This window comes from Syngnathus leptorhynchus, chromosome 22 (assembly GCF_054491065.1).
Source record: "Syngnathus leptorhynchus isolate UIUO chromosome 22, UIUO_Slep, whole genome shotgun sequence".
Taxonomy (NCBI): Eukaryota; Metazoa; Chordata; class Actinopteri; order Syngnathiformes; family Syngnathidae; genus Syngnathus; species Syngnathus leptorhynchus.
Genome location: NC_141216.1, coordinates 3,848,682 through 3,871,969, shown reverse-complemented (window position 1 = coordinate 3,871,969; position 23,288 = coordinate 3,848,682). Strand labels below are relative to the sequence as shown.

Here is a 23,288-nt window from a genome sequence, read left to right as displayed (position 1 = left end):
AGAGAGCAAGCTCTCCCACCCGGGACAGTGTGACGTCACTCATGTTAATCATTGAACAGACAAAACAAGAAGGCACCCACCATTGCTGAAGATAATTTAAAATCAAGTATACATGGCAGTGCGTTACATTTGTGGCAATTTATTTCAGGTACAATAAAAGTCAGACTTCCCCACAGAAAAACTTTTTTTTTTTTAAATGAAGTAACTTCATGCAGACAGCAAAAAATAGGAGCTTGCCAACAGACACTTGCAAAATGTTCAGTAGGATTATAAAAATAGAATATAGACGCTCGGAAGTCCATGTTCTGCTATCATGATGATGAGGACCTCAAGGGCAGGCCATTTTGAGATGATGCGCGTGTTAGAAATAGCTCTGCAGCGGTTCTCCCAAGATGTCCTCCATTTCCCGAACCACCTTCTGAACCTGATGCTCCACCTCCTCACACTCGTCTGCAACACAAACGGAACGAGCGGCTCACCACCACAAAGCAACTCTCACGCCTGCTTTTTGTTCACCTCACGCCACGTCCGCATTTCTTAGCTTGCGTTTGGGCTAACAACGCTTTTGTTAGCTTGGCGCCTTCATCATTTTGTTTTTGTCTATGTTTGGGTACTATTTCAAGATTGCACTGACCTTCCATGAGTTCTGCCAGGAAGGGTATGGTCTCCGGAAGCAGCGCCATATAGTTCTCCTTCAACTTGGCCGCCAGTTCCATCAGCATCAGCAGCGAGGAGAAGCGCACCTGATAGAAAAGGAACATGGAGTTGATTTGGACCCTCACGCGTCACCGAAGGAGCTCAGGGACTGTTACCTTGGCGTCGGCGTGTCTGCTCTTGAGCAGGATGTTATAGTTGAGGCTTTTCCACTGGGCGTCGTTCGCCAGTGACGCGGCAAACTGACCCACGCACGGGACAAGATGTTTGGTCACCCTCTGCTGGTACTCTTCGTCGCCACCTAACGTGTTCTCCAGCTGACAATTGAAAAAGTTTTCTCTGAGTCGGTTGGACAGAGACACATTTGTCATCATTTGGGCGGCGGCCATGACAATCTCACCTGGTCGACGAGGGGTACCAGGAGGGCTTCACCTCGCTCCTTGCTGAGGAAGCGCTGAGTGTCGTGCAAGAAGATTTTGTACAGGCAGTCCAGGATGCAGCAAAGCAGCTGGTTGCTCTTCTCGGCACCGCGCTCGGAATCGAAGAGCGACTCGTCTGAACAACAGAGCCAAAGTCTGAGAAGCGGCGGAGCAAATTGCTCGCGTGCAAACGAGCACATCCCTTTCTCATTAAAAATAAATAAATAAAGATGAAGAGCTTCACCAGTCTTGGAGATGTTGGTCTGCTGAAGGAGGTCTGAAAAGGGTTTGACCAGATTTCCCGCAAAGAGGGCGAAGAGACCTTTAAGGCGCTCGGCGATGCAGTCGCACAGTCGGAAGAAGGTCAGCAGGCGATCTTTGCTGCCCGATTTACTCCAGTCGAACAGCTGAGGAAAGCAAAACAAAAAACCTTTTACAGTTAAAATTTGGGAGAGAAAGTGAAAAAATAAAAAATCCAGTTGCACAGTCAATAAATGTGAAACAATAAAGACGCTGGAGTCACCTTGAAGAAGAGCGGCCTGAACGTGACTTCCGATAGTTTCATCACCATGACCAGCAGACAATCTATCACGCTGCCCTCGATCAGAGCCGTCCTCTCCAGGTCGCCCTGCACCAAGCAAAAGGTCAGAAGGTGGTCCACACATGGACAGACGGACGGATGGACCTACCTGGCAGAATTGGGCTCTGAAGTCCAGCGCTGCGAGGAAGAAGTCGGTGAGCTCAGACTGGTGGAAGCTGAGCAGCTCCCTCTCCATGTGGCTGAGGTGTTCTTTGAGGATGCTCATCAATGCCCCCAGCTGGTCCTAAGTTGGGGAACAAGGTGCTCAGTAACGGCTTGGCCAAGGGAGACGATAGTTTGCAGCACGACGTTCGCTTGCTCACCTTTTTATCCACCACCATGATGGGGTAGCACTTGGTCAAGACGGGGAGGAGGACCCTGGGGGGGAGCTTGGTGGCCAGGGAGCTCCTGAGCGAGGCCAGACGTACACACAGCTGATTGGCTGCGGAGGAAGACGACGAAGACTTTTCCAGGAGGGACGTCAACCGACACACCTGTAAAGTTTCATTTTTTTTTTTTTTACAAAAAAAGAAATACAAATCAACCCTGGCAACTATGAAAAATGACAACACAATGTGGCAAACCTGCAAGGTGGTGTCCTGCAAGTAGGGGCTGATGAAGTGCGCCAGCGTCTCGGCCACATGCTGCAGGGCGGTGACGGCGCTCAGCAAGTAAATCTCATTGCTCAGCAAATCCTTCCCGTCGGTGAGCACGTGCAGCACGGCCGGCATCAACCTGCGGGGGAAAGAACTTCCCATTTTTAGCCACAAGCCGACAGAAAGACACAAAGTGCGGCGCCAACCTCGGCAGCTGCGGGATGGCGAGGGCTTTGAGGGCGCCCACCACCTCGGCCGCGCACAGTAGGGCGCTGGCCGTCACGTTCTTCTCTTGGCGCGGCGACGCGACCAGGTCCACCATGCGCAGCAGGACGGGGACGAAGGCTTCCTGATGAATTGCGCCCAAAAGGCGGCAGAGCAGCTTGAGGCTGTAGAGCGCCGTCTGCCTGTTGACGGCCAGCTCGGACGTCGCTTTCTCCGCCGCGCTTCCGTGCGGCGTGCCCACGATGTCCAGGAGGTCGCCGATGAGCTGTAAGAGGACGCCGACCTGCGGGGAGATGTCACTCGCGTTTTGCTTTCCAGCAAGAGTGATGTCAGCTTTAGAATTAGCGTACGCTACCTGTTGCTCCCCCCATTGCGTCTTGTGCTGAAGCTTATTGTTGAGCAGCTCCATGGCTTTCCTCCTCACCGATGCCAGCCGGTTTGCCATCAGCCCCCTCATCACCATGATGAAAGTATCCGTGGGCAACAAAGCGTTCAACTGTGAAAGGGAAACGACGGGTTGTTTACTCAACTCTGTAAAAAGTAACTATACACAGCAAAAAGCACGCACCTTATCCAGAACGTCGTAGGATTTGTTGAGAAGAACTCTCCAAAACTTTGCCATGGGCTTGTCGGCATTCTCCTCCACACAGCGAGTGACGCACTGAATGTAATGCAGGTTGTCCTCCAACAACCTGGAGAAAGAATGCTTTTTATAGCAGCCATTTTTTGATTGGTGCCTTTGATTTCATGACAAGCAAACTCACTGCTGCTGCAAATCCTGGAGAGATTTTGCGCCACTCTCGTCGACAACGTCCTGAGTGTCCACTACCTGGGTGAAAAGACAAAAAAAAAAAAAAAAAAAAGGGGAAAGAAATATGATATATATATATATTTTTTTTATGTGCTCCCACTGTGAACCACCCTGCTCACCTTCCCGACGAATGCGGTCGAGCCGAGCAGCTGAGCCATGAAGGAGACGGAGAGGAACTTGAAGTGTCTCAACTCTTTGCCGCTGTGGGCCTCCACGCTGAAGATCAGGTCTTCCACCTTCTCCTCCTCTCCCGCTTTTTTCTTTTTCTGACCGTCTCCTCGCCGGGCGCCGGCACGGTTAGCCACCCCCGCTGTGAACGGAATATGTCAGTTGACAGATGTCACAAATTTACTTCCTGTGAAATTTGGATGGTGCATTGCCGCCGATAACGTTCTCACCGTCCTCTTTGTCGTCGGGGAGCTGGATGAGGAAGTTCAGGATGTTGATGAGAGAGATGAGCTGCTCTGACACCTCGAACTGGCAACACACCGAGATCCAGAAGTCCACGTCTCGCTCCAGAGCCGCTTCCTGGGGAACCAACGGAGCCAAAACTGTCAGTACGTCAAAGTTGCTGACTGGCTTATATTGGTGGTAGTGGTGGTGGTGGGGAGGAACTTACCTTCTCGCTTTCTAAACTAGACGCCTGTGTGGTGTGAAGCTTGAACAACAGGAGCATCAGGACCCAGAGGAAGCGTGCCGGGCCCAGCGTGCCGACCAGCTGAGCGAGGATGTGCAGTCGCCGGTGTTCGGGCACGTGAGGCAGCGCGTCGGCGAAGACGTGCACGATCTTCGTCACCACCGCGTCCACGCTGCCGTGCGACTGACCGCCGGACTGCAGGGGCAAAGACAAAGCCGTGACGTAACAACCAAAAAGAATCATGCCGTCCGGCGCTGCTCGGCTTTGCATTTGGATCCCATTCCAGTTGCCAACGTGGCCGACCTGGATCAGAGCCGGGATGACCATCTTGACCGTCTTGTCGATGACTCGGAAGCTGTAGGCGTCATCCAGGCGCATGATGTTGGCGCCCATGAAGGTAAAGATGGGCATGATGTTGTGCAGAACCTTCTCCTAGAGGTCCAAAGCTCAGGTCAGCTTAGCTTTGTTCAAACGACAGCGGAAAAAGTCCAAACGACTCACGGGGAAGATGTTGGCGACAACGCCCAGCAGCAGCAGAGCGTGATGGTGAGTCTGCGGTACGTCCGTCGCTCGAATGCACTGGACCACCAGCTCCACGCTGAATTTGTCTTCTTCCAGGACGTCTGCGAGTGACAATCACTTTTTATTAAGTGGAACATTTCTTGGTTCTGAATTGCAACCAGCAGTTTGGAAGATGTTCCAAAAGAGCTTTCAAGGCCCTCGGAGTTAAAGTTTAGCACCAAATTAAACAGGACTACACGTGAGCACGCAGAAGAGCCCACCTGGTCCACTTGCTTGCCCGTCCGGCCCCATTTTGTTGCAGACGTTGAGGAGGCAGCTGAGCAGAAGCTGCCTGGTGTACTCTATGTTGGGCTGCTCCGCGGCCGACACCTCCAGGCTCCTGAGTGACAATCGGGATCAAGTCAGCATCACCGAGGCGCTTCCTGTCCTGTCCCGTGGCCATCTTGGAGCGTTACCTGGCCAGCAGTGAGAACAGAACCGGCACCAACATCTGGGCTCGCTTCAACTTCTTCTTGTGCTGCAACATCTCCAGGATCAGAGTGACTCTGTGCCAAGAAACGGCGCCCCCCTCTGGTGGTACATCGCCGCTCTCGCCGCTTTTCCTGAGAAGGGAGCTGTCGTTATTTCCGAGGAGGATCCGGTGGAAATGTCACGTGATGAACATATATTAAGTCCACCTCTGCAATATTCGGCTCCTGCGGGTTTGCTGAAGCGTCACGACGACCTTGGCTTTTTCTGGCGGCGCCAGCTCGTTAGCCACCAGCTCAGCATCCACTGCGATCTGCACAAATAAGGAGAATAATAAAGGTGATGATCTGGACCTTTTTTTTTTTTTTTCCCCCGGATGACTGACGCCAACTTTTGATTTGGGAGACGGCGAGCGCTCACCGCTTTAAAGGCGCTGCCGACGGCGTCGGCAAGTATCGGATTACTGCTTTCCGGCAACAGGTCGAACATGGCCGTCAGAAGGTTCTGTTGGACCTTCTGATCTCCCAGGGCGGCGAAGAACGGCTTTGTGATCTGTGGGTTTAGTTCCGCAAGGTTTTCAAACGGCCCTTTTTGACCTGAACCCGAATGGCTGTCCATCTGAGTCCAGCTCTGACCTGCTGCAAAGCGATTATCTGGCAGCTGGGGATGCCCGACAACGGCGCGGTGGCGGTCTTCATGGCTTTGAGCAGCAGGTCCAGACAGTTGTGGTCGGTGGCCAGCAAAGGGGCCGCCGCCTCGTTGTACTTGCCCAGGACCACTTGCAAGAGCCGGGCTTCGTCCGGCAGCAAACCGGGCATGTCGGGGTCGCTGCGGAGCAGGCGATCCAGCACGGGCAGCAGAGCGCACAGGACGGTCTGAGGAGAGCGCACACGGACGGGCTTTCAGACTTTTGGGCCGCAGACGTTCTGGTACGGTGTCGCCGCACTCACCTGTCCGTTGACGTGCCTCAGCGCTCTCAGGAGGGAGGTGGCGGTATAGGACGGGCAGCACGGCGACTGGACGCTCAGTAGCAGTTGATTTATGGAAGCCTTTTTAGCCGACTCGCAGTCCTCGTGTAAGTGGCCCAGAACCTGAGGGTGGAAAAGTCACCTTAGATGAGAGTTGGTCCTAAATTGGCAAGTGTTTGTGCGTGAAGAAGGTCCCCACCGTGCTCAAGTACAACGGGTCGGCGACAATTTCCTCACAGGTAGACAGAACCTTTCTTATGATTGGCTGGAACGGAGCGGCGTCTTCCCCAGACAGGCTCTGCAGAGCACCGATGGACGCTATTCGGATCTCTCGGACGGGAGAGGTCAGACAGCACAGCAAGGTCGGGACCACTGGAAAACACGTGTTAGTCAGAGGTCTTTGCATCTGACAGTGTTCAATTGTTTACCGGGCAAGTTGGCTCCAGCGAGTTCAGCCAGCGTGGCGGCAGGTTGGGCGCTCAGTAAAGCGGCGCCCACGTAGAGCGACCGAGCGTGCAGGACGGCGTCCACCTGGATGCCCAGCTGGTCGCCGCGGTTGTCACCGTACCCCCACAGCAGGCACAGGAACTTGAAGAGCACAGCCGCATTGCTTAGGTGCACCTGCGGGGCACGTCCAAAGGAAGTTGGATTTAAAGGACTCCGAGTCAAATGTGCACAAATTAAACCTTGATAAGAAGCTTGGTCAGCTCTCGAAAACTGCCGGCCGCCGGCCCCTCGTCGGCGCCGCCGATGACGAGGGCGAAGAGGCGCGAGACGAGCCCCAGGTAGCAGCAGGTGTTAGCGTCCAGCTTCTCCGGGTTCCACCACACGGCGGCTGGCAAAAAAAAAAAAAAGCACTTGAGCCTATTGAGTTGCGGTGGCGGGCAAAAGCAAAAGCCTTACTCACATTTAAAAACGCGGTCGAAACACTTGAGAGAAGAAATGAAGTCTCGGAGGAGCCAAATCATCACTTGGCTGGTCTCTCTCTGGTGCCGCCCGCCGGGCTGCTGCTCGCATTTGCTCAGATGCGAGGACAGTGCCTCGCTGAAGGATGCAGAAGGCGGGATTTCCTGTCGGGCATCACGTGCGCTCAGGTCCGAGCCAGCCGTGGCGAGAATGTTAGCGTGCTTGCTTGTCTTACCTGGGCGCCATCCGCCTTGATGACTTCCAGCAGCGGAGGTTCCAGAACAGCAAAGATCCGCCGGGCGGTGAGCAGGTGTGCCGTCTCGTTCAGTTGCGCCAAGCCCAGCAGAAGAGTCTCCGTCATCACCGCAAAGAAGGTGTGGCCTCTGACACCGCGGCCGCGCAGCTGCTCCCCTAACACGCCAAACATCTCCAGCTGAGGAACAAAGCAGGAGTTAAGTCGCTTCTACTGTCGAAACATGTCAACGATGGACAACTTACAGTGTGACGTCTGGCCAGGTGATCCATGTTGGCCAGGTTCTCATTCAGCCTGGAGACCAGACGCTGGTTGGCCGAACCGACGAGGTCCAGTTCGGAGCTCTGCTTTATCACTTGCTGAAGTTCTGTGTGGAGAGAGGACGGTTCAAGGCGCAGTTGGGGAAAACCCAGTGGAGGGTTCTGGCTGCTACCTTCCGCCCAGTTTGCAGTGAGCGGATGGCCGGCGACGGCGGCACAGCTGGCGACGCAGTGCGCGAGGCGGAGCTGGGCTGAGTCTGGACGACAGCTGGTGACCACCAGGAAGGGCAGCAGCCCCCAAATAATAGTCTCCACCTGCTCGGTGCTCCCCTTCCCCAGCCGGGAATCGGTCAGTAAACGCACCGCTTCGGTTAAAACTGGCAGCCTAGGGGGGCACACAATCGCCACGGAAACCGAAAAGGAGACAGTTGGGTTGATGTTTATTTTGACAAAGTTTTTTTTAAAAGGACAAACTAAAAAAAAAAAAAAATTCTGACCAGCTGTCAGCCTCGGGTTGATCGATTCTCTGCAGCAGAGACAGCAAATTGGACACCGTGCTCTCAGCTTCCAGAACGTCAAATAGCATCTGGGGGGAAAAAAAACCCAAAAAACTTTATACGCTCATCTAATTCAATTGTATTTATCAAAAGGCGCGTGATCATTCATTTATCAGGCTTAGTTCCTTTCTCTTCCTCTACAGCTGGGCCAAACTAAAAATATTTCATTGGTCACAAGAGTCCAAGCTCTTTGGAGTTTTTGAAAGGAAACAAACATTAGCCCCAAGATGGTTGCTCAGGAAACGATATGAAATGTCACCGACCTCCAAAGTTTGAAGAGCCGCACTCACGACTTCCAGCACGTCGTCCTTCAAGCGCTCCATCAGGGCGTCTTTCAGGAAGTCCTGGTCCAAAGTGTGCAGCTGTGGAGAGGGGGGAGGAAAGAAAAGTCAGAACAAAGCAGAACACATGAAGAACCCGCGAGGTCTCCAGTCACACCTGTCCCGACGCCGCCAGGCTCCTCAGGTGCTCTAGAGCCGAGACCCGGAGCGACGCCTGCGGGTGCTTCAGGCTGAGCAGCAGCGACGTATCCGAGTCGCCCACGAACTGAAAGCGACAACATGGACACCACGTTTTTCCTCAACGCTTTGCTCTCGAGTCTTTATTCAACTCACCTGGAATTTCCCCCTGCTTATGGACAGAGAGAGGAAATGGTGGAAGAGGCGTTTCTGCTCCTCGTCGCTGATGTCGGTGGCGTGACGCGAGAGGACCGCATCCAGAGCCGCCAAATACCTGGGCCGGACCGACATTTTGCGCTCATCCACAAGTCCAAGTTGGGCACACTCGCTGGGCGCACTCACTTGGACTCAAAGAGTCTTATCAGAGGCTGTAGACGCCGGTTGAGGGTGTCCATGTTGTCCTCAGCGAGCTCCGTCTGACTCAGGTAATCATCTAGCAGCAAGCTGCAGACATAAGGAAGGATTCGTGACTGGATGGTGTCAATTCATCAAACGTCTCAAAGGTTTTTCTTTTCTTTTTTTTTTACCCGGCCACGTAGCCATCCAAGTCTTTGGTCAGGGAGACCGAGTCCAAGAGCGACTCCATCACGTGCGCGTCGTCTGTGGAAAACACAAGAAATGCTCAAACGTTCTGTATTCAACGTTTGGCCAGGGTTGCGTTTTCACCTGAGCTCTCAAAGAGGCCGTGGACCAGGTGAGGAAGCAGGCAGCGTAGCAGAGGGCTCACATCGTGGGTGGCGGCCAGGAGCTGAAGCGTGGATGCTAGCCCAGGCATGGAACACACGTGGCGGCAGAATCTGAACACATACAAAAACAACGTAACTTTTCTTGCGTCACGAGACGGCCAACGGTTGCTTCGTCCTACCTGGACCCGGCGGCACCCTCCTTCTGGCTCTGCAGGAGCACGATGAGGCAGCCCAGCCCCTCTTTGGCCAGCACCGGCTTTTTAAGCAGAGACTTGCTGATGCGCACGGCCAGCGTGTCGATCAGACTCTCCTCCATCACCACCTTGACCGCCATCTGGCACACGATCATGTAGGTGGCCGCCTTGTAGTCTGCCACTTTCGACATCAGGCCCTGCGAGGAAGGGGCGGGACAAAATGTCATATCCATTCTGCTTTTAGAAGGACAAGAACGCTCATAACGAGTCGTTATGACCTTATACTGTGACGGGTGCACAGTGCATCCGCAAATTCTCAGATTATAAAAGTAGTTGATGTTAAGAAATCTGTACCTTTTGCACATATGGCAGAAGTTTTGAAATGATGGTGTCTGAAACTTTGTTGACGGCATCCAGAGCCGAAACGATGGTGGAGGCATAGAAAGAGAAGACCATTCGCAGCTGGGAGAAACTCTTGGAATGTCCAGAAAAAGCCTGTAAGAAATCAGCAAATAATGCTGGCTGAAACTTCATCTACCTGTGTAAAATATTTGCATGCCAGTGTGGCTACCTCAATGGACGTTGTGACCATGTTACAGACAAAGTCCATAAAGCCCAAGTCCGAGTAGCAGTGGGTGACCAGGGTCCCTTTGGCCAGCGGCACGCCTGGTTTCTAAGCAAGGAAACACGCTTTAAGTCTCGCTACTAGCTGAAAGTTGAACTTGGCTTTGGGGAGCCATCAGCAGACATCAGCACATCTGACCTGCAGAGCCTGCAGCCAATTCCAGCGGTGCGTGGCGTCCTTGATCTTGAGGAGCTGCACCACTCGGACAAACGTGTTACTGTGGTGGTAAGGCAGCGCGCAAGCCAGCAGGCTCTCGACGTTGTACAGATGAACGTGGAAGCTGCGCACAAACAACAAGCAACCTTCCAAATCTACTTTACAATGGCGGGTGGCTCAGGCTTGACTGCATCTTTACATTTAGAAGATAGCGTTACCGGTGAATCAGCCACTCGATGCACTTGTGCGCCGGCTTGAGGAGGAAGTACGGGGAGATGCGGGTGAGGAACAGAGCGATGTCTGCATCCAGCTTCTTGTTGACATCTTTGGACTGAACGCTGCGCTCCAGCGTCATCGATGCACGGCTGAACAGAGAGTCCTGGAACTCCCGGAGGGACGGTTCGATCCCCAGCAGCTCCTCCAGGCCCGTGCAACCTGCAGAAAAGCAATGTTTTGAAGGTTGCAGAGGGAGAAATGGAGACGCAAAGAGGACTGAGGAGAAATACTCACCAAGAGCATAGAAGGTGCTTCTATCGAAGGTAGCCGCCTCTTTGGGATCAAAGAGAAGCGAAGTGACCTCTTTGCGAGACAGTAAATTTGGATCATTCTGAGGAAGCGCCAGCCGCTTCAGCTGCTCGGATAATGACGTCATGATGGATTCTAAACCTGAAACGACAGTCAAATTTCTTCATCAACCTATATAAGATAAGAAGGTACGATGTGACACAAATTTTATCTAAAGAATGAAGAATCCTTCTTGTTAAGTTATTTGAGTGTCCATACAGGAAATTCAACCAGCAAACGGGGAGTAATATCGAGTCGTATTAAGAGTCGTATTAGCAAAACATTTCGAGGTCAGGTTTAGGGAAACTTTACGGCAATAAAGTTTAGTAAGTAAAACACTATCACGAACACAGTTTGAGTGATAACCACGTTGTATAATATCTGCACTTCATTTAATGTCATTAGAATTTGGAGACGAACCTATTTTCGTGTTTTCCTCCCAACACACGTGCGAATTAGGAAAGGTCCATTATTTCTCCCTCATGCCAGATGATTTCACTTCCGGGTCACATCTGGGTAAGTAGAGATAGTTCGCTTCGCTCACATCCTTTTTCGTGTTAAAGGACTTTTCTTTTCAAATCCATTATTCTTTTTCTCATACAACGATAAAAAAAATTAAATAACAACTACGATACAGAAAGTAAACTGTCATAATAACAAGTTAAAACTCACCCATTGGACACTTTTCTATTCTGTATCTTTACGTCTGTCGTTGTGTAGTTCTCTTTAGGACAGTTATCCCGCCAACCACAAGGGGCGGTGATTTAATTTTAGACGCTATAAAAATCAGGAAGTGGTAAGTGACTTAAGTTTCCGTTATGTACGATTGTTGAGTTTTGTTTGCACTACGTATATTTAATTGAACTTTTCTCTGTACTGAAACTTGGTAAGTGATTGCCAGCTCTTCGAGTTTTCGAATAAAGAATTTATAAATCACGTTCAATTCACAGAAAGTCTGTGTTAATTGTGTTAGTCTGTGTTAATTGTGTTAAATATCTGTCGTTTTTGGGTAACCTCGGATCGTGGACCGTCCAGCAGTTACTCGTTTTGCCGGCTGCGGTTGGTGGTTTGTTTACACTTGTTGTGTTTTGGCACAAGAAAGACATTTTTAAAGAGCTAACTCATAATGCTAACTCCTAACACGGCACCACTATTCGGGTTTGGCGGGGGTCCGCCCCCCACATCATGTGATTGGTGCTTTTCCGGCTATGTGTGATATAATTGGCTGAAAGTTCACGGATCAATTTAAATGCCTCAATGCGTGCATGAAAATGTCTCTGCACTCTCAAACTAAACGTGTCAAGTAATCTATTAGGATTGACTTGCCACCCCCATTTAGGTTGGTTTTATATAATTTTATGGCATATATTATTACTCACATTTCCCGCCCCCTAAGGTTTTCGTTTTGTGATTAGTGTACAGTATACTGAACTTCTCTTGTGTTTTGGTGATTTCCTAATGGCAGTTTCCCTTCAGCAGCACCTCCTCCTCCGTCTTCTCACCTCCCATTAATTGTCTCAAAGTGTGCGGACTGCTGCCTAATCCAGGGAGGTTTATAGAAAGACTGAGTGACGTTTAGCCCCACAGCGGAGCAACTGATCTGCTGATTCAAACAGGGAAGCCTCCTAATAGCTGTTGGTAAGTCGTGGACATCGAGCTTTCTGGAATGCTGGATCAGAGATCAGGTTATTTGCGCGTGAAGAAGAGGCGGCCCAGACAGCTCGCTGACCCAAGGTTCCGACAGGATCTGGGTTTTGTTATATTTTGTGAGTAAGATGCATGATCCTGACGTCTGTCTGATCTGAAATGAGCGTCGGTGACAAGGACGAGGATCTATACAGCTGGGGCTGGACTGACCTGTGTGTGTATGCTCATGTTTACTGCGCTGTCAGTGTATTCGCTGTGTTGGTCAATGTGCCTGACCTTCACATGACTTATCTGATGAGAAGAGTGCAGCAAAATTCTTGAATGTCGTAATCTTTGACAGTAACACATGCTAACTTTTCTCTGCTTGCTCAGCTCCGGTTACTGGTCACCAGCGTCTGACTCGGACGGCGAGCTCGTCAGCATGTCCAGACGCACCCAACGTCTGGACAACAGCCTTCTGGATTGCAGACTCCCGCTCGGCAGCTCCTCCCTCAACGTGGGAGGAACCGCCTGGAGAAACGCAAGGTTTACTCGTCTCACCCTTGCCTTAAAATTATTTTTCTTCTCTCCTTGTATGTCTCTCATCCTAATCTATTTCCCACCAGGACGTTGAAATCGCACCGTCCTCTGCAACAGTCTGCGTCCTGTTCGGAGTCGCTCCTCTCCTCCACACCTCGTAAATCCTCCAACCAGTCGCTGCACGCCGACATTTCCGATGCCTCGCTGCTCTCATCCTTGTTGGAGAAGTCCTCCTTCCACGAGGCCTCCATGCAGGAGAGCATGGGAGCTGACAACTTTTGGGGTAAGAAGCAGCAAGGTGGGCTTAATTTTTCCCCACTTCTAAGAAGGTCTGTGCGCTTTTGCAACTCTTATTTTTTTTTTTTAAATAATCTCTCTAACATAAAAAACAGGGCTGTGGAGACTTTTTGTATCCACTGCACACTTTTTTCCCCCAGAGGGCACCATCATGGAGGAGCAGAATAGCACGTTGGCAGACAGCACTCTTTGCTCCGACACCCGCTGTCGTCCCAAGCACCCGGTTCAGACGCCGACTCGAGCTTCCTACAAAGAAGTCAAGTGCGGCGTGAGCGAGCGCAGAAACTCAAACGTCTTGTACGCGACGACGCACTCATCCGTCCCGGAAGCCTCCGCCATCTACTGCAGCGAGCGAAGACAGCCATTCAGAACAGGTGAGATGACCCCGTGACTTGGCGCTGCCCGCTTTCCGCTAAGGTTAAACATCACTGCTATGTCGGGTGACATCCCAACTGCCTAGATTCTCGGTGTGTGCTTCTTGCAGATGTGCCGCAGCTGTGGCTGGACTCGCTCCTAGTTGTCGCGAGGAGGGCGGCCGCCCGCTGCCGCTCCGCACTGGCGCGTGCCTGGCGAATGTGTAAACATAACTGTCCTGCCTGTAAGAGGATCGGTTGTTGTTTTATTTTTCACAATGGTAGGGAGTTTGATCTGGGTGTCTTAAGTGGATTTTGATGAACTCACCAACATTTCAGGAACTTACAGATCCAGTTTCAGTGAGGATTCACCTTCTCCACCAATGTTGTTGACCCTCTTCTGTCCTTGTTACCACTCAGCTGTTTTTGAACTCTTGTTAAGATCACGTGCTGTGTCCACCTCACACAAATAGGCTGCACCTCTTTTGACTTTGGCTGTTTCTGTGGAGAAATGCAAATCTCCCCCCCAGTCGTGGCAACAATGTGAGCAAGTATCTTTTTGTCCTGATTGCATTTGTGTTTGTTGCAGCTCGTACGGACCACGGCGGCAACATGAGCGCCAAGCAGAGGGAGCTTCACCCCAACGGATCTTTATGTAAGTTAACGTCTACGCTCTCTCATTTACCACTGACAGGCCCTGCATTGTTTTTTTTGTTTTTTTTCCCCAAATTCATTCATCGCTGCCACATCTAGGTGATGACTGCAAGGAGAAACAGCGCGCAGAGCAGACGCACATTGACGACGACGGCTCGCCTTGGTCCGATCGGGCCCGGGCGCTCTGCCGCTTGATGTGGAATGTCACTGTGTTTACAGGTTAACTTGATCCCGCTGCTACTGCCGCCGCCTCAAAAGTTTGTTTTGTCCCTGGCCACAAAATTAGGTACAGCTGCACAATCTTAAACCCCAAAAAAGAAACGTAACAATAATTCCAACATTCATTTCACAGTTATTGTTATTTAGATACTATATAGATTGGGCAGGTTGTACCCTAATAAAGTGGCTTCATTCCAAGTTGGACTTCAATTAAGAAGGAGCCTTGTTTCTTCAGTGTGCCCTTTGTGTCGGTTGACCTCACGGCTGTGGACTCTGACCAATTTTGTCTTCGCCCCTCGCAGGCCAAATGTTCATTGTCGAGCGTTTCATCTTCTCTTTCTGTCGCCGCTGTCTTCTTCCTAGATGCTGAGATGCCAGCATTGATGATGATCTTGTTCTATTTTATGTCTGACATTTGATCAACCTCTAGTAGCTGTCCTCCTTCTCCTCTCAGCGGGTTGTAGAAAACATCTCTTTGCATCCTGATACTCAGCTTCTTCAGCTTTTTGATCTCCGCTCTTTATTTGCTTGCAAATGTATATCACATGACTTTAATGACATCTTGCTCTGTGCGTGTGTTTGTGTAGATCGGTCGTCCAACCTGGGCGGCGTGTTCAAGTGGATCAGCAGACATGGTGACGGCCTTATGTTGACTCGGTAATTATGCCCAATAACAATCTTTAGCATTCATAGCTGCTCGAGGTAACAATGATCATTTTTCCATTTGTGCCCTACAGGTTGCCCCTCGCGCTCTTCTTTGTTTTTGTCATCCCCTTCAGTAAGTTCCTGCCCACACATTACTTTTAGATCAAACAAAACTTTCAAGTATGCTCTTATGTCTTTAGGTTTGTGTTGGTTTACCCTGGACAGTCTATCTTCTCTAAGCATCTCTGACAGCCCTACCCCTACCCCTGCCCTGTCGCAGGAGGTGAGCTTGACATTCTTAGACCACGTTGCCACTCCTGGCCAGAAGTAAGTTTGTCTCAAACAGCAGACGGAGAAGCGCTCATCTTATCACAGGAAGTGGCGGAGTCCACACACCTGGCTCATCTGGAGCGCAGCCTGGCGTTGCTTTGGGAGCGTGTGGAAGCTGGCGATCAGAGGGCAGAGCAGAGACACGGCGAGATGATCCGGATGCACACGCAACTGCGGCGCAACGACCAGAGCGGCAAAATGTGGCTTAGCAGATTGATGGAGCGCCAGCTGGCCCAGCTGAGAAGGCAAATGAATGACCACAAACAGCAGAGGGAGCAGGTGGTCACATGACTTCTGGTCCTTGGAGAATTTGACCTCCCGCAAGGGTCATATTTAAATACTCTGTTAAATTATGACAGGGTGACGGTCAGACTCTTAACAGTGGTGACTTACACATGTCTTTACTAATCGTTGTTTTTGTTCAGGAGTTATTTTGGCTGCAGAGCCAAATGTCTCGTCTAGATCTGGTGGAAGTGAATCTGCAGAAACTGGAGGCCAAGGAGGAGGTATGGTTTTTTTTTTTGCCTCCTTCTTGTTCCCTCGTGTGTAGTGCAAAACTAGCCTCACAAAATAGAAATGTTTTTTTTCCAAATCCCACGATGACTTGCTGGCACAGGTGGGCCCTCTGGAGGCAACTCTGAAGGACATCAGGCGTGATGTGGACACTCTTCTGGCATGTCAACAATTGGACCAGGAGATTGTGAGACAACTTGAACTTTGACTAGTGTTTTTTTTTTTTCCAATTTTACTTTTCTCATTTTCTGCTCCTCAACAGATCTCAGCTCAGGTTCAGCAGGGAGTTCGTCTCGTGCTCTTTGGGAACGAGCAGGCCGAGTCCGGCTTCCCTGACCTGCGGGCGTCTCTGACCTCACTGGAGCACAGCATCCTCCATAACGTCAGCCATCATCTAGATCAGCGCCGCCGTGAGGAGGCACTTACTCGAGAGGTGCTGATGTCAATTGCTTTAACTTAAAAATGACCTGTTGAGAATCTCGGTTGCAATTTTTTTTTTTTGCAGTGTAACACCACCTGATGGCTTGTTGCGTGTGTGCAGGACGTGAACCTGATGGTGAAAAATGCGTTGAGGCTTTTCTCCCACGACCGGACCGGCCTTGCTGACTACGCTTTGGAGTCTGGAGGTGGTGACAAATTGCTGTGCTGTTTGACTGTTTTTTTTGGGGTTTTTTTTGGTTCTCAAATTCTGTCATTCTCATCCTACAGGTGGCAGCATCTTGAGCACTCGCTGTTCTGAGACGTACGAGACCAAAGCGGCACTGCTGAGTTTGTTTGGAGTTCCTCTTTGGTACTTCTCACAGTCTCCGAGAGTCGTGATCCAGGTGACGCAGCCTTTTTGTTCTCACCTCTTTGGATGCACTGAATAAAAAAACTAAATAATGATTGCCTATATCTTGTTCCCGCAGCCCAACGTCCATCCTGGGAACTGTTGGGCCTTCCGAGGCTCTGCGGGTTTCCTGGTGATCCGCTTGTCCGTGAGCATCCTCCCCACCGCCTTTTCCCTGGAGCACATCCCCAAAGCCTTGGCGCCCAGCGGCACGCTGCGCAGCGCCCCCAGAGACTTCAGAGTCTATGTAAGCCTCGCCGCATACAAAGTCCTGCAGTGGGTCAGCGTTTGAGTCGGGTTTGTCCTTCAGGGTCTGGACGATGCCGGTCAGGAGCGGGGGACGCTGCTGGGCTCGTACACGTATCAGGAGGACGGAGAAGCTGTCCAGACCTACCACGTCACCGTGAGTCCACGTTTGCACTTGCACACCTGCTCTTATCTACAAGTAAGTTCTTTTTTTTTTTTTTTTGAAATACACAGGAAGAGAATGAGCGTGCCTTCCAAATCATTGAGGTGCAAGTGCTGTCCAACTGGGGCCACCAGGAATACACGTGCATGTATCGATTCAGAGTGCACGGTACTCCCCGAGACACCTGAACAGACTTGCTGCCTTGTTTATTTACAATGGCCATTTCCTGATTTCATCTAAGCACTTTTTAATCATAAAAAGATGAAATCGTTAAACACACTGACCTTGTGGCCTTGAATGTACCGCAATTTCCCAAAGTTGCCTTCTTACAATTGCACTTAACTCAATGTTTTATTTATTTTGTTTTTGGGTTAGTGTTTGTGTCAAATGTTGGACCTTCTCTTCTGATTGTTGTCTCTTTGAATTTAAGATGTAAATAAAGATTTATACAACATCTGTACGATAGTGCCCATATAGTTGACTCTAAAGTCCATGAAAATCACTTAATAGCTCCTTCTTCAGTCTTTGGGCAGCGGGATACCAAGCGCAGTCTGCGTCCGTCCCGCAATCCCCCTTTGGGCCTGGCTCACTTGCTCCTCGCTGCAATAGTCCTGCAAGAAGACGTGGGCCAAGTTGCGCAGGCGAGGGCTCTCGCACAGAGAGAAACGCAGCATGCACTCCACGACAGCCACGTCTCTGATGTGCGGGTGTGACGACGGCGTAGACAGGTTCATGAGGGTGCTGATGGCCGACAAGACTGTCTCCTCCCGCGGACTGGACAGACAGTTTGTGACCAGAGGGATGGCATCGCTCTGCAGGATGAGGTCGCGACATTCCGGATCCATACTGAGGTTGCACAGCCCCCCTGGTGCAGTCGACAGGAACAAAAAAAAATATTTGTTAATTATGACATAGAAACATGTGTCACGGGAATCGGCACCTATTCCAAACTCCACAAAGTTGGCGTTGTCTTCTGTGAGCATGTCCAGGAAGAGATCAGCCACCTGGAGCTGCTTCAGGTGCTCCATGTTCTTAGGATCGTACGCAAAGTTGGCCAAGTTAGCCAGGACTTGTTCCTTTGCCTCTGGAAACAAATAATTTGCATGCCAAACAAGAAAATTCATGATCAAAATGAACTAAAACACAATTATTCACAACATATCTAGCTACAGACATAACCAATTATCTTTTACGCCCTCTACCGGTAAACTCCGAAAACAAAATAAAACACAGGCATCACAATTGACATAAACAACAAATACGATACATTATAATTTACCATCACAATCGGTGTCCTGAAACTCCGTGACGAGCGTTTGCAAATACTCGAAGCGGTCACATTCCTTCTTCGACATGCTAACTTTTAACAGTGTTACTTTTCATTATAAGAAATAAAGTCGTGATTGGGTAACAAGGGCAATTGAGAAAAATATAAACAAAACACGGCGATGGTTTTGTCCGTCTGTAAATAGGTCCGAAGGTTGCGCGTCTCTTCGCACGTTTGTTCCGCTTAAACCATAACGGAAAATCTTGCAAGTTTGACCGGGCTTTTTTTTAAAATAATGTACAGAATCTGTACTTTTACCCAAGTATATAGTGTGAGGACTTTAAATGATTATATTGATCAATGATCCTGACTCTGCTACCACAGAGTGCAAAGGTTGTCTTTTTTTTTTTTTTCCCAAACTTGTTCTTTAAGTACACGCCCTCTTCTTCCAACTACCCTTGTCGACTCTCTCTTCCTGGGGCACACATCAACCCAGAAGACGTAAGTAAAACAACAGATTTTGGTAAAAGCAACAATAAACATAGCGTGATAGCATTGCGACCAAACGAGCGGTTTTTGTATTGTTTCGATCGTTTCGCTGTTTCTCCGTCGCAAGTTAACGAGCTAATAAGGCGGATGCTAAAAGGAAGCTAACTCCCTCTGGGGTTGCGGAGGGGACAGAAGGGGTTGTTCCTGTTATGTAATGTCAAATGACATCAGGCGAATACATCGTGTTATTACATATTTCGAAAGGAAGTCTTTGTCATATTATTGTTATTGCCAAAACGATCTTGTGAAATGTGAGATTACGAAATCTACCCGCCCGTGTGACGTTACCTTCACGTGCACTTAATAATCGTAAAAGTGGAAATTACTCATTTCCTCTTATCATGATCATCAAGTCAAATAAACATGATAATTCAAAATATTAACGCAAACGGCACATATGCAGTAATAACTGCAAAAATAATGCTTTTTTTAATGGCACCTTTCAAATGTGAAACAACCATTGCTCCATTCATAGTGGTGTACATGGAATAAAAGTCAATTATACTATAACAAAACAGTTGTGCTGGTGAAATCACAGTAAAAACAAATAAAATGATAATAATAAAAAAAAAAGGTTAGACTATGGGTGGATAAGTAAGTAGACAAGAACGCAATGTTCTCCAAATTTCTTCCTATGGTCGCAACAGGCTGTTTTCTTGGCATGAGTATTAGTCAGTCACTAGCAACGGTTTTGGTATGTCAATAACAACCCAATGAAGGGAAGAAACACAAAAAGGTCTTGTGGAGCAGGAATCTATAGTGCACCGTCAATATTTAGTCTTTTGTAAGTCTAACCGTAACTAACACAGGTCAATTTTCCAGCCAACCATATTTATCAACAGCTATTGCTTTGACATAAAAGAACTGCAAGGATTTGGGGGACTATATAGGGAACTAAAAGGTCACACTGAACATGTTCCTGGTGTTGACATTTAAAGAAGTAGCTACTTCCTCTTACTCACAGGTGGTGATGAGCTATCCAGGTTATCCTCCTCAGTCGGGCGGCTACCCACCGCAAGGTGGCGGCTACCCACCGCAAGGTGGCGGCTACCCACCGCAAGCGGGCGGCTACCCTCCTCAGGGTGGCGGATACCCGCCGCAAGCGGGGGGCTATCCACCCCAAGCCGGGGGCTACCCACCCCAGGCGGGCGGCGGCTACCCACCCCAGGCAGGCGGCGGCTACCCAGCCCAGGCGGGCGGTTACCCTCCAGCTGGGGGCGGCTATGCTCCCCAGGGTGGCGGCTATCCTGCCCCAGCTGGGGGTTTCCCACCTCAGGCTGGAGGATACCAACAGCCTCAGCCAGGAGGAGGCTATCCATCCATGGCAGGAGGTAACATCTCAAGTGCTTCATTTTCCCCTATGGCTCCAAAAATTATATATATTTTTGTCTCGACTTTCAGGTGGTGGTTGGGGGGCGGCACCAGGAGGCTTTGGTGCAGTATGTAAAATCTTCCTAGTACAATGAATCTTGTTTACCATGAGAGGCCAGCCATCAAGTCTTTTCTTCATAGTTTTAACTCGACTTTCCTCTGTTTTCAGCCAGGTGGCGCTCCACAGGGATACCCAGGGGGTGTGGCTCCAGGCCAGCAACCCGTGCCCAACTACCCCAGCGGAGGCGGCGGCTATGGCGGCGGAGTTCCATCCAATCCTCAGGCACCCGCCATCCCTGTAAAATGACGCCCGTACTGCCCTCCACAAATTTCCGCAGAGTAAAATGCACTTTTAATTGGAGCTTTTGTTCTGTTGGAAAAACTAGAAGGGCTACAGGGGCTCCATTAAGGACTTTCCTGGGGCCGATCCTCTGAGGGATGTGGAAGTTCTTCGGAAGGCAATGAAGGGTTTCGGTGAGTCACTTAATTTGACTTGGCGAGGTGACTTGTAATCCTGCATGTTCCATACCAATCTTCATTTTTTTTTTTTTACTCCTAGGCACTGACGAAAACGCCATCATTGAGCTTCTGGGAAGCCGTAGCAATAAGCAGAGAGTTCCCATGGTGGCAGCCTACAAAACAACTTATGGAAAGGTTTGCTGGTGTTTATCATCAAGAAACGTTCTTCTCCTTTGGCCGCCCTCTTGTTTTATTGGCCACATTTCCCAACCGCAGGACTTATTCCACGATCTGAAGTCTGAGCTGACTGGAAACTTTGAGCATCTGGTCCTGTCCATGATGAAGACCCCGGCCTACTTTGACGCGTCCGAACTCAGAGAGGCAATCAAGGTTGGCAGGTTCCCACGTATTATGAGTCAAGAATATAATTTGGGGAAAAAAGATGATTCCATGGATTACGTTCCCCTTTCTTTGTCCAGGGTGCCGGGACGGACGAAGCTTGCTTGATTGAGATCCTCTCATCTCGCTCTAATGCGGAGATTCGAGAAATTGCCCAGATTTACAAAGCTGGTTCGTTATCAACTTAAAAAAAAAAAAAAAGACCTGAATAAAGTGCTCCATGTAGCTTGACTTACAATTTGCCGAAAATGTTTCCAGAGTACGGTAAAAGTCTGGAGGACGCCATCAACAGCGACACCTCCGGTCATTTCCGAAGACTCCTGGTTTCCCTCTGCCAGGTAGATTTCGGCGTCGCCAATATTTGCCCTCCTCCAACCGGTCAAATCCTTACCTCCTCGTTTGGTTGCTTCAGGGCAATCGTGACGAAAGGGAAAATGTGGACGTATCGCTGGCTAAACAAGACGCTCAGGTAGCATCTTGCAGTCGTCTCCTTTTGCCTTGGCGTTGCTGCTTTGCGCGTTCATGTTTTTGCGTATCTCCTTGACAGAAACTGTACGCCGCGGGGGAGAACAAAGTGGGCACGGATGAGAGTCAGTTCAACGCCATCTTATGTGCCCGTAGCAAGCCTCACCTGCGGGCAGGTAGCTAAACAGCTTTCCCTAGTTTTCATTTGCCGTTGCTTGTAGAATTTTTGAGGGGAAAGATTTTTTTTATTATTATTATGAAGGAATGATACAAACCTTTGATAGTGGTCTCTTGTTTTAGTCTTTCAGGAGTACCAGCAGATGTGCGGGCGTGACATCGAGAAAAGCATCTGCAGGGAAATGTCAGGCAACGTGGAGTCGGGCATGGTGGCGGTGGGTGAGTCAAGTGCCAATTAGGTAGACAAATGGATTTAAAAAAAAAAAAAAAAAAAAAAAAAAAAGCAATGTTTCTCATCTGCAATAGCAGCACCATGGTCAAAAATGTTAACACGTATTCCTCCCCTAGTGAAATGCATCAAAAACACCCCCGCCTACTTTGCCGAGCGACTGCACAAGGCCATGCAGGTACAGGCATCATTTGGCTAGCCGAGACACATAAACATTCCTTATTGACATTATGACGGTAAATTAAAATGATGCTAATATCATATCAATTGCTTGACAGGGTGCCGGGACCAAGGACAGGACTTTGGTCCGTATTATGGTGTCCCGCTCCGAGATGGACATGCTGGACATCAGGCAGGCGTACGTGAAGACCTACGGGAAGTCACTATACACCCACATCTCCGTAAGTCTTATTCCCAGTACTTCAAAAAGCTTTTTAACTACTTGCGAACGCCTTGAGATTGGGCAAAAAAAAATTAATCATGTCTTCCTAATGTGTGTGTTGTCAGGGCGACACCTCCGGTGACTATAAGAAGTTGCTGTTGAAGCTGTGCGGCGGTAACGACTAAAAAAAAAAAAAGGAAGACCTACTGCATCACGAGGACGGGACGTATAGTACATACTCAAAATACGACCCGCAGCAAAAATTTTTTATCGTATATAGACGCCTTGTTGTTATTTAGCCGTGTTTGTCGTAGCTTGCCAAATAGACCTCATTGATCGACATCTCAGAATCATAGAACAATCTGAAAACAGTCATAATTTGGCTCAGGTATACCTCAAATATATACGTCCGTGTTTGAATGGAATTGATTCTGGACGGATGTTGTGATGTCTGATGCCGCCATCTAGTGGCAGACTATCTGAATTTCACTCGTCAATCCAATTTTTTTACTTTGTACTTTAAAAGGCAGTTCATTAAGCACTCTTGCCAAGTCAGAAGTAGTTTTCTTTTATATACGTATGATAGAAGCATTTTTGGGTCGCCAAAACATTTCAAATTGTGATTCATGTGCTATATATCTGCAATTGCCACTAATGCACTAACCTGAACTCCTCGTGCCTGCTAGCCTATGCAAAGTTAACACCACCGCCTTATATGTTTCGCTTTAGATGACTCAAACTAGTTTTTTGAAAAGTCTGAGCCAGTGGACTTCCTTTTTAAAGCCACTTGAGGGCGCTGTCAACTCATTTCGCAACCGAATGTCTTTTTTTTTTCCTTTTGACAATCGTTTTAAAGCTTGACATGGATGAAACACACCAACTAATATAATCGTTGTTACTTCGATTAAAAATACACACACAATCCATCCTACCCGAGTCTGAGTCATATATTTTCACCCTTTCCCCTGCCGTACAGTACATATTAAAGGTGCGACCAAATGTTTGAGGACAGCCAAGCGAGCGGACGGCATCATCG

The 23,288-nt window shown here is 49.3% G+C and overlaps 4 protein-coding genes across 10 annotated transcripts; 2 read left to right on the top strand and 2 right to left on the bottom strand.

The window, feature by feature from the left end:
* Nucleotides 1–123: 123 nt before the first annotated feature.
* heatr1 (HEAT repeat containing 1) lies at nucleotides 124–11,364 on the bottom strand. The gene is made up of 46 exons (XM_085903412.1): nucleotides 11,212–11,364; nucleotides 10,960–11,051; nucleotides 10,486–10,641; nucleotides 10,194–10,410; nucleotides 9,958–10,099; nucleotides 9,766–9,867; nucleotides 9,549–9,689; nucleotides 9,180–9,391; nucleotides 8,981–9,111; nucleotides 8,842–8,914; nucleotides 8,657–8,758; nucleotides 8,471–8,588; nucleotides 8,295–8,402; nucleotides 8,120–8,218; nucleotides 7,797–7,885; nucleotides 7,473–7,684; nucleotides 7,285–7,406; nucleotides 7,022–7,219; nucleotides 6,788–6,950; nucleotides 6,567–6,715; nucleotides 6,309–6,501; nucleotides 6,080–6,252; nucleotides 5,863–6,003; nucleotides 5,548–5,787; nucleotides 5,333–5,464; nucleotides 5,122–5,225; nucleotides 4,900–5,046; nucleotides 4,705–4,823; nucleotides 4,424–4,545; nucleotides 4,226–4,354; nucleotides 3,905–4,117; nucleotides 3,684–3,813; nucleotides 3,405–3,595; nucleotides 3,239–3,303; nucleotides 3,043–3,166; nucleotides 2,830–2,970; nucleotides 2,456–2,757; nucleotides 2,238–2,388; nucleotides 1,977–2,147; nucleotides 1,763–1,897; nucleotides 1,597–1,701; nucleotides 1,318–1,480; nucleotides 1,055–1,209; nucleotides 813–971; nucleotides 635–743; nucleotides 124–450 (listed from the first exon to the last, which is right to left on the bottom strand). Exons 3-46 carry the CDS (start codon nucleotides 10,625–10,627, stop codon nucleotides 362–364), a joined length of 6,423 nt encoding a protein of 2,140 aa, XP_085759538.1. The 5' UTR covers nucleotides 10,628–10,641; nucleotides 10,960–11,051; nucleotides 11,212–11,364; the 3' UTR covers nucleotides 124–361.
* Nucleotides 11,269–17,407, top strand: LOC147039452 (uncharacterized). 7 transcript variants are annotated; one of them, XM_085903420.1, is made up of 20 exons: nucleotides 11,269–11,335; nucleotides 12,019–12,177; nucleotides 12,559–12,711; nucleotides 12,792–12,988; nucleotides 13,143–13,376; nucleotides 13,487–13,600; nucleotides 13,945–14,010; nucleotides 14,109–14,228; nucleotides 14,816–14,885; nucleotides 14,966–15,006; nucleotides 15,074–15,156; nucleotides 15,249–15,482; nucleotides 15,629–15,709; nucleotides 15,820–15,903; nucleotides 15,979–16,149; nucleotides 16,258–16,342; nucleotides 16,425–16,540; nucleotides 16,625–16,792; nucleotides 16,856–16,948; nucleotides 17,026–17,407. In XM_085903420.1, the coding sequence occupies exons 3-20, from the start codon at nucleotides 12,608–12,610 to the stop codon at nucleotides 17,140–17,142; spliced, it is 2,178 nt and encodes a 725-aa protein (XP_085759546.1). In that variant the 5' UTR covers nucleotides 11,269–11,335; nucleotides 12,019–12,177; nucleotides 12,559–12,607; the 3' UTR covers nucleotides 17,143–17,407. The 7 variants fall into 7 exon arrangements, with proteins under 7 accessions (XP_085759546.1, XP_085759544.1, XP_085759543.1 ...); XM_085903418.1 differs by lacking the exon at nucleotides 11,269–11,335 and adding an exon at nucleotides 11,344–11,425; XM_085903417.1 differs by lacking the exon at nucleotides 11,269–11,335 and adding an exon at nucleotides 11,360–11,425 and having other exon boundaries at nucleotides 12,016–12,177.
* Nucleotides 17,015–19,068, bottom strand: armc7 (armadillo repeat containing 7). Its single transcript, XM_085903429.1, has 3 exons — nucleotides 18,234–19,068; nucleotides 17,895–18,038; nucleotides 17,015–17,819 (listed from the first exon to the last, which is right to left on the bottom strand). The coding sequence occupies exons 1-3, from the start codon at nucleotides 18,307–18,309 to the stop codon at nucleotides 17,473–17,475; spliced, it is 567 nt and encodes a 188-aa protein (XP_085759555.1). The 5' UTR covers nucleotides 18,310–19,068; the 3' UTR covers nucleotides 17,015–17,472.
* Nucleotides 18,449–23,178, top strand: LOC147039450 (annexin A4-like). Its single transcript, XM_085903425.1, has 15 exons — nucleotides 18,449–18,722; nucleotides 19,735–20,101; nucleotides 20,172–20,209; nucleotides 20,311–20,439; nucleotides 20,528–20,615; nucleotides 20,701–20,795; nucleotides 20,877–20,990; nucleotides 21,080–21,170; nucleotides 21,258–21,337; nucleotides 21,412–21,468; nucleotides 21,547–21,640; nucleotides 21,765–21,860; nucleotides 21,990–22,048; nucleotides 22,149–22,271; nucleotides 22,378–23,178. Exons 1-15 carry the CDS (start codon nucleotides 18,582–18,584, stop codon nucleotides 22,435–22,437), a joined length of 1,632 nt encoding a protein of 543 aa, XP_085759551.1. The 5' UTR covers nucleotides 18,449–18,581; the 3' UTR covers nucleotides 22,438–23,178.
* The last annotated feature ends 110 nt before the right edge of the window (nucleotides 23,179–23,288 follow it).

Bases quoted from the DNA above. Each gene is read 5' to 3' on its own strand.
- heatr1 (XM_085903412.1), bottom strand. From the start codon at position 10,627: ATGACGTCATTATCCGAGCAGCTGAAGCGGCTGGCGCTTCCTCAGAAT. The intron at 9,690-9,765 runs GTAGCCACACTG...GATTTCTTACAG, and splicing joins TGGTCACAACGTCCATTGAG to GCTTTTTCTGGACATTCCAA. The intron at 744-812 runs GTAACAGTCCCT...CTTTTCTATCAG, and splicing joins GCAGACACGCCGACGCCAAG to GTGCGCTTCTCCTCGCTGCT.
- LOC147039452 (XM_085903420.1), top strand. From the start codon at position 12,608: ATGTCCAGACGCACCCAACGTCTGGACAACAGCCTTCTGGATTGCAGA. The intron at 14,886-14,965 runs GTAATTATGCCC...TGTGCCCTACAG, and splicing joins GACGGCCTTATGTTGACTCG to GTTGCCCCTCGCGCTCTTCT. The intron at 15,483-15,628 runs GTGGTCACATGA...GTTTTTGTTCAG, and splicing joins ACAAACAGCAGAGGGAGCAG to GAGTTATTTTGGCTGCAGAG.
- armc7 (XM_085903429.1), bottom strand. From the start codon at position 18,309: ATGTCGAAGAAGGAATGTGACCGCTTCGAGTATTTGCAAACGCTCGTC. The intron at 18,039-18,233 runs GTAAATTATAAT...ATTTGTTTCCAG, and splicing joins TCAGGACACCGATTGTGATG to AGGCAAAGGAACAAGTCCTG. The intron at 17,820-17,894 runs GTGCCGATTCCC...CGACTGCACCAG, and splicing joins CTTTGTGGAGTTTGGAATAG to GGGGGCTGTGCAACCTCAGT.
- LOC147039450 (XM_085903425.1), top strand. From the start codon at position 18,582: ATGATCCTGACTCTGCTACCACAGAGTGCAAAGGTTGTCTTTTTTTTT. The intron at 20,210-20,310 runs GTATGTAAAATC...CTCTGTTTTCAG, and splicing joins CACCAGGAGGCTTTGGTGCA to CCAGGTGGCGCTCCACAGGG. The intron at 20,991-21,079 runs GTTGGCAGGTTC...TTCTTTGTCCAG, and splicing joins AACTCAGAGAGGCAATCAAG to GGTGCCGGGACGGACGAAGC.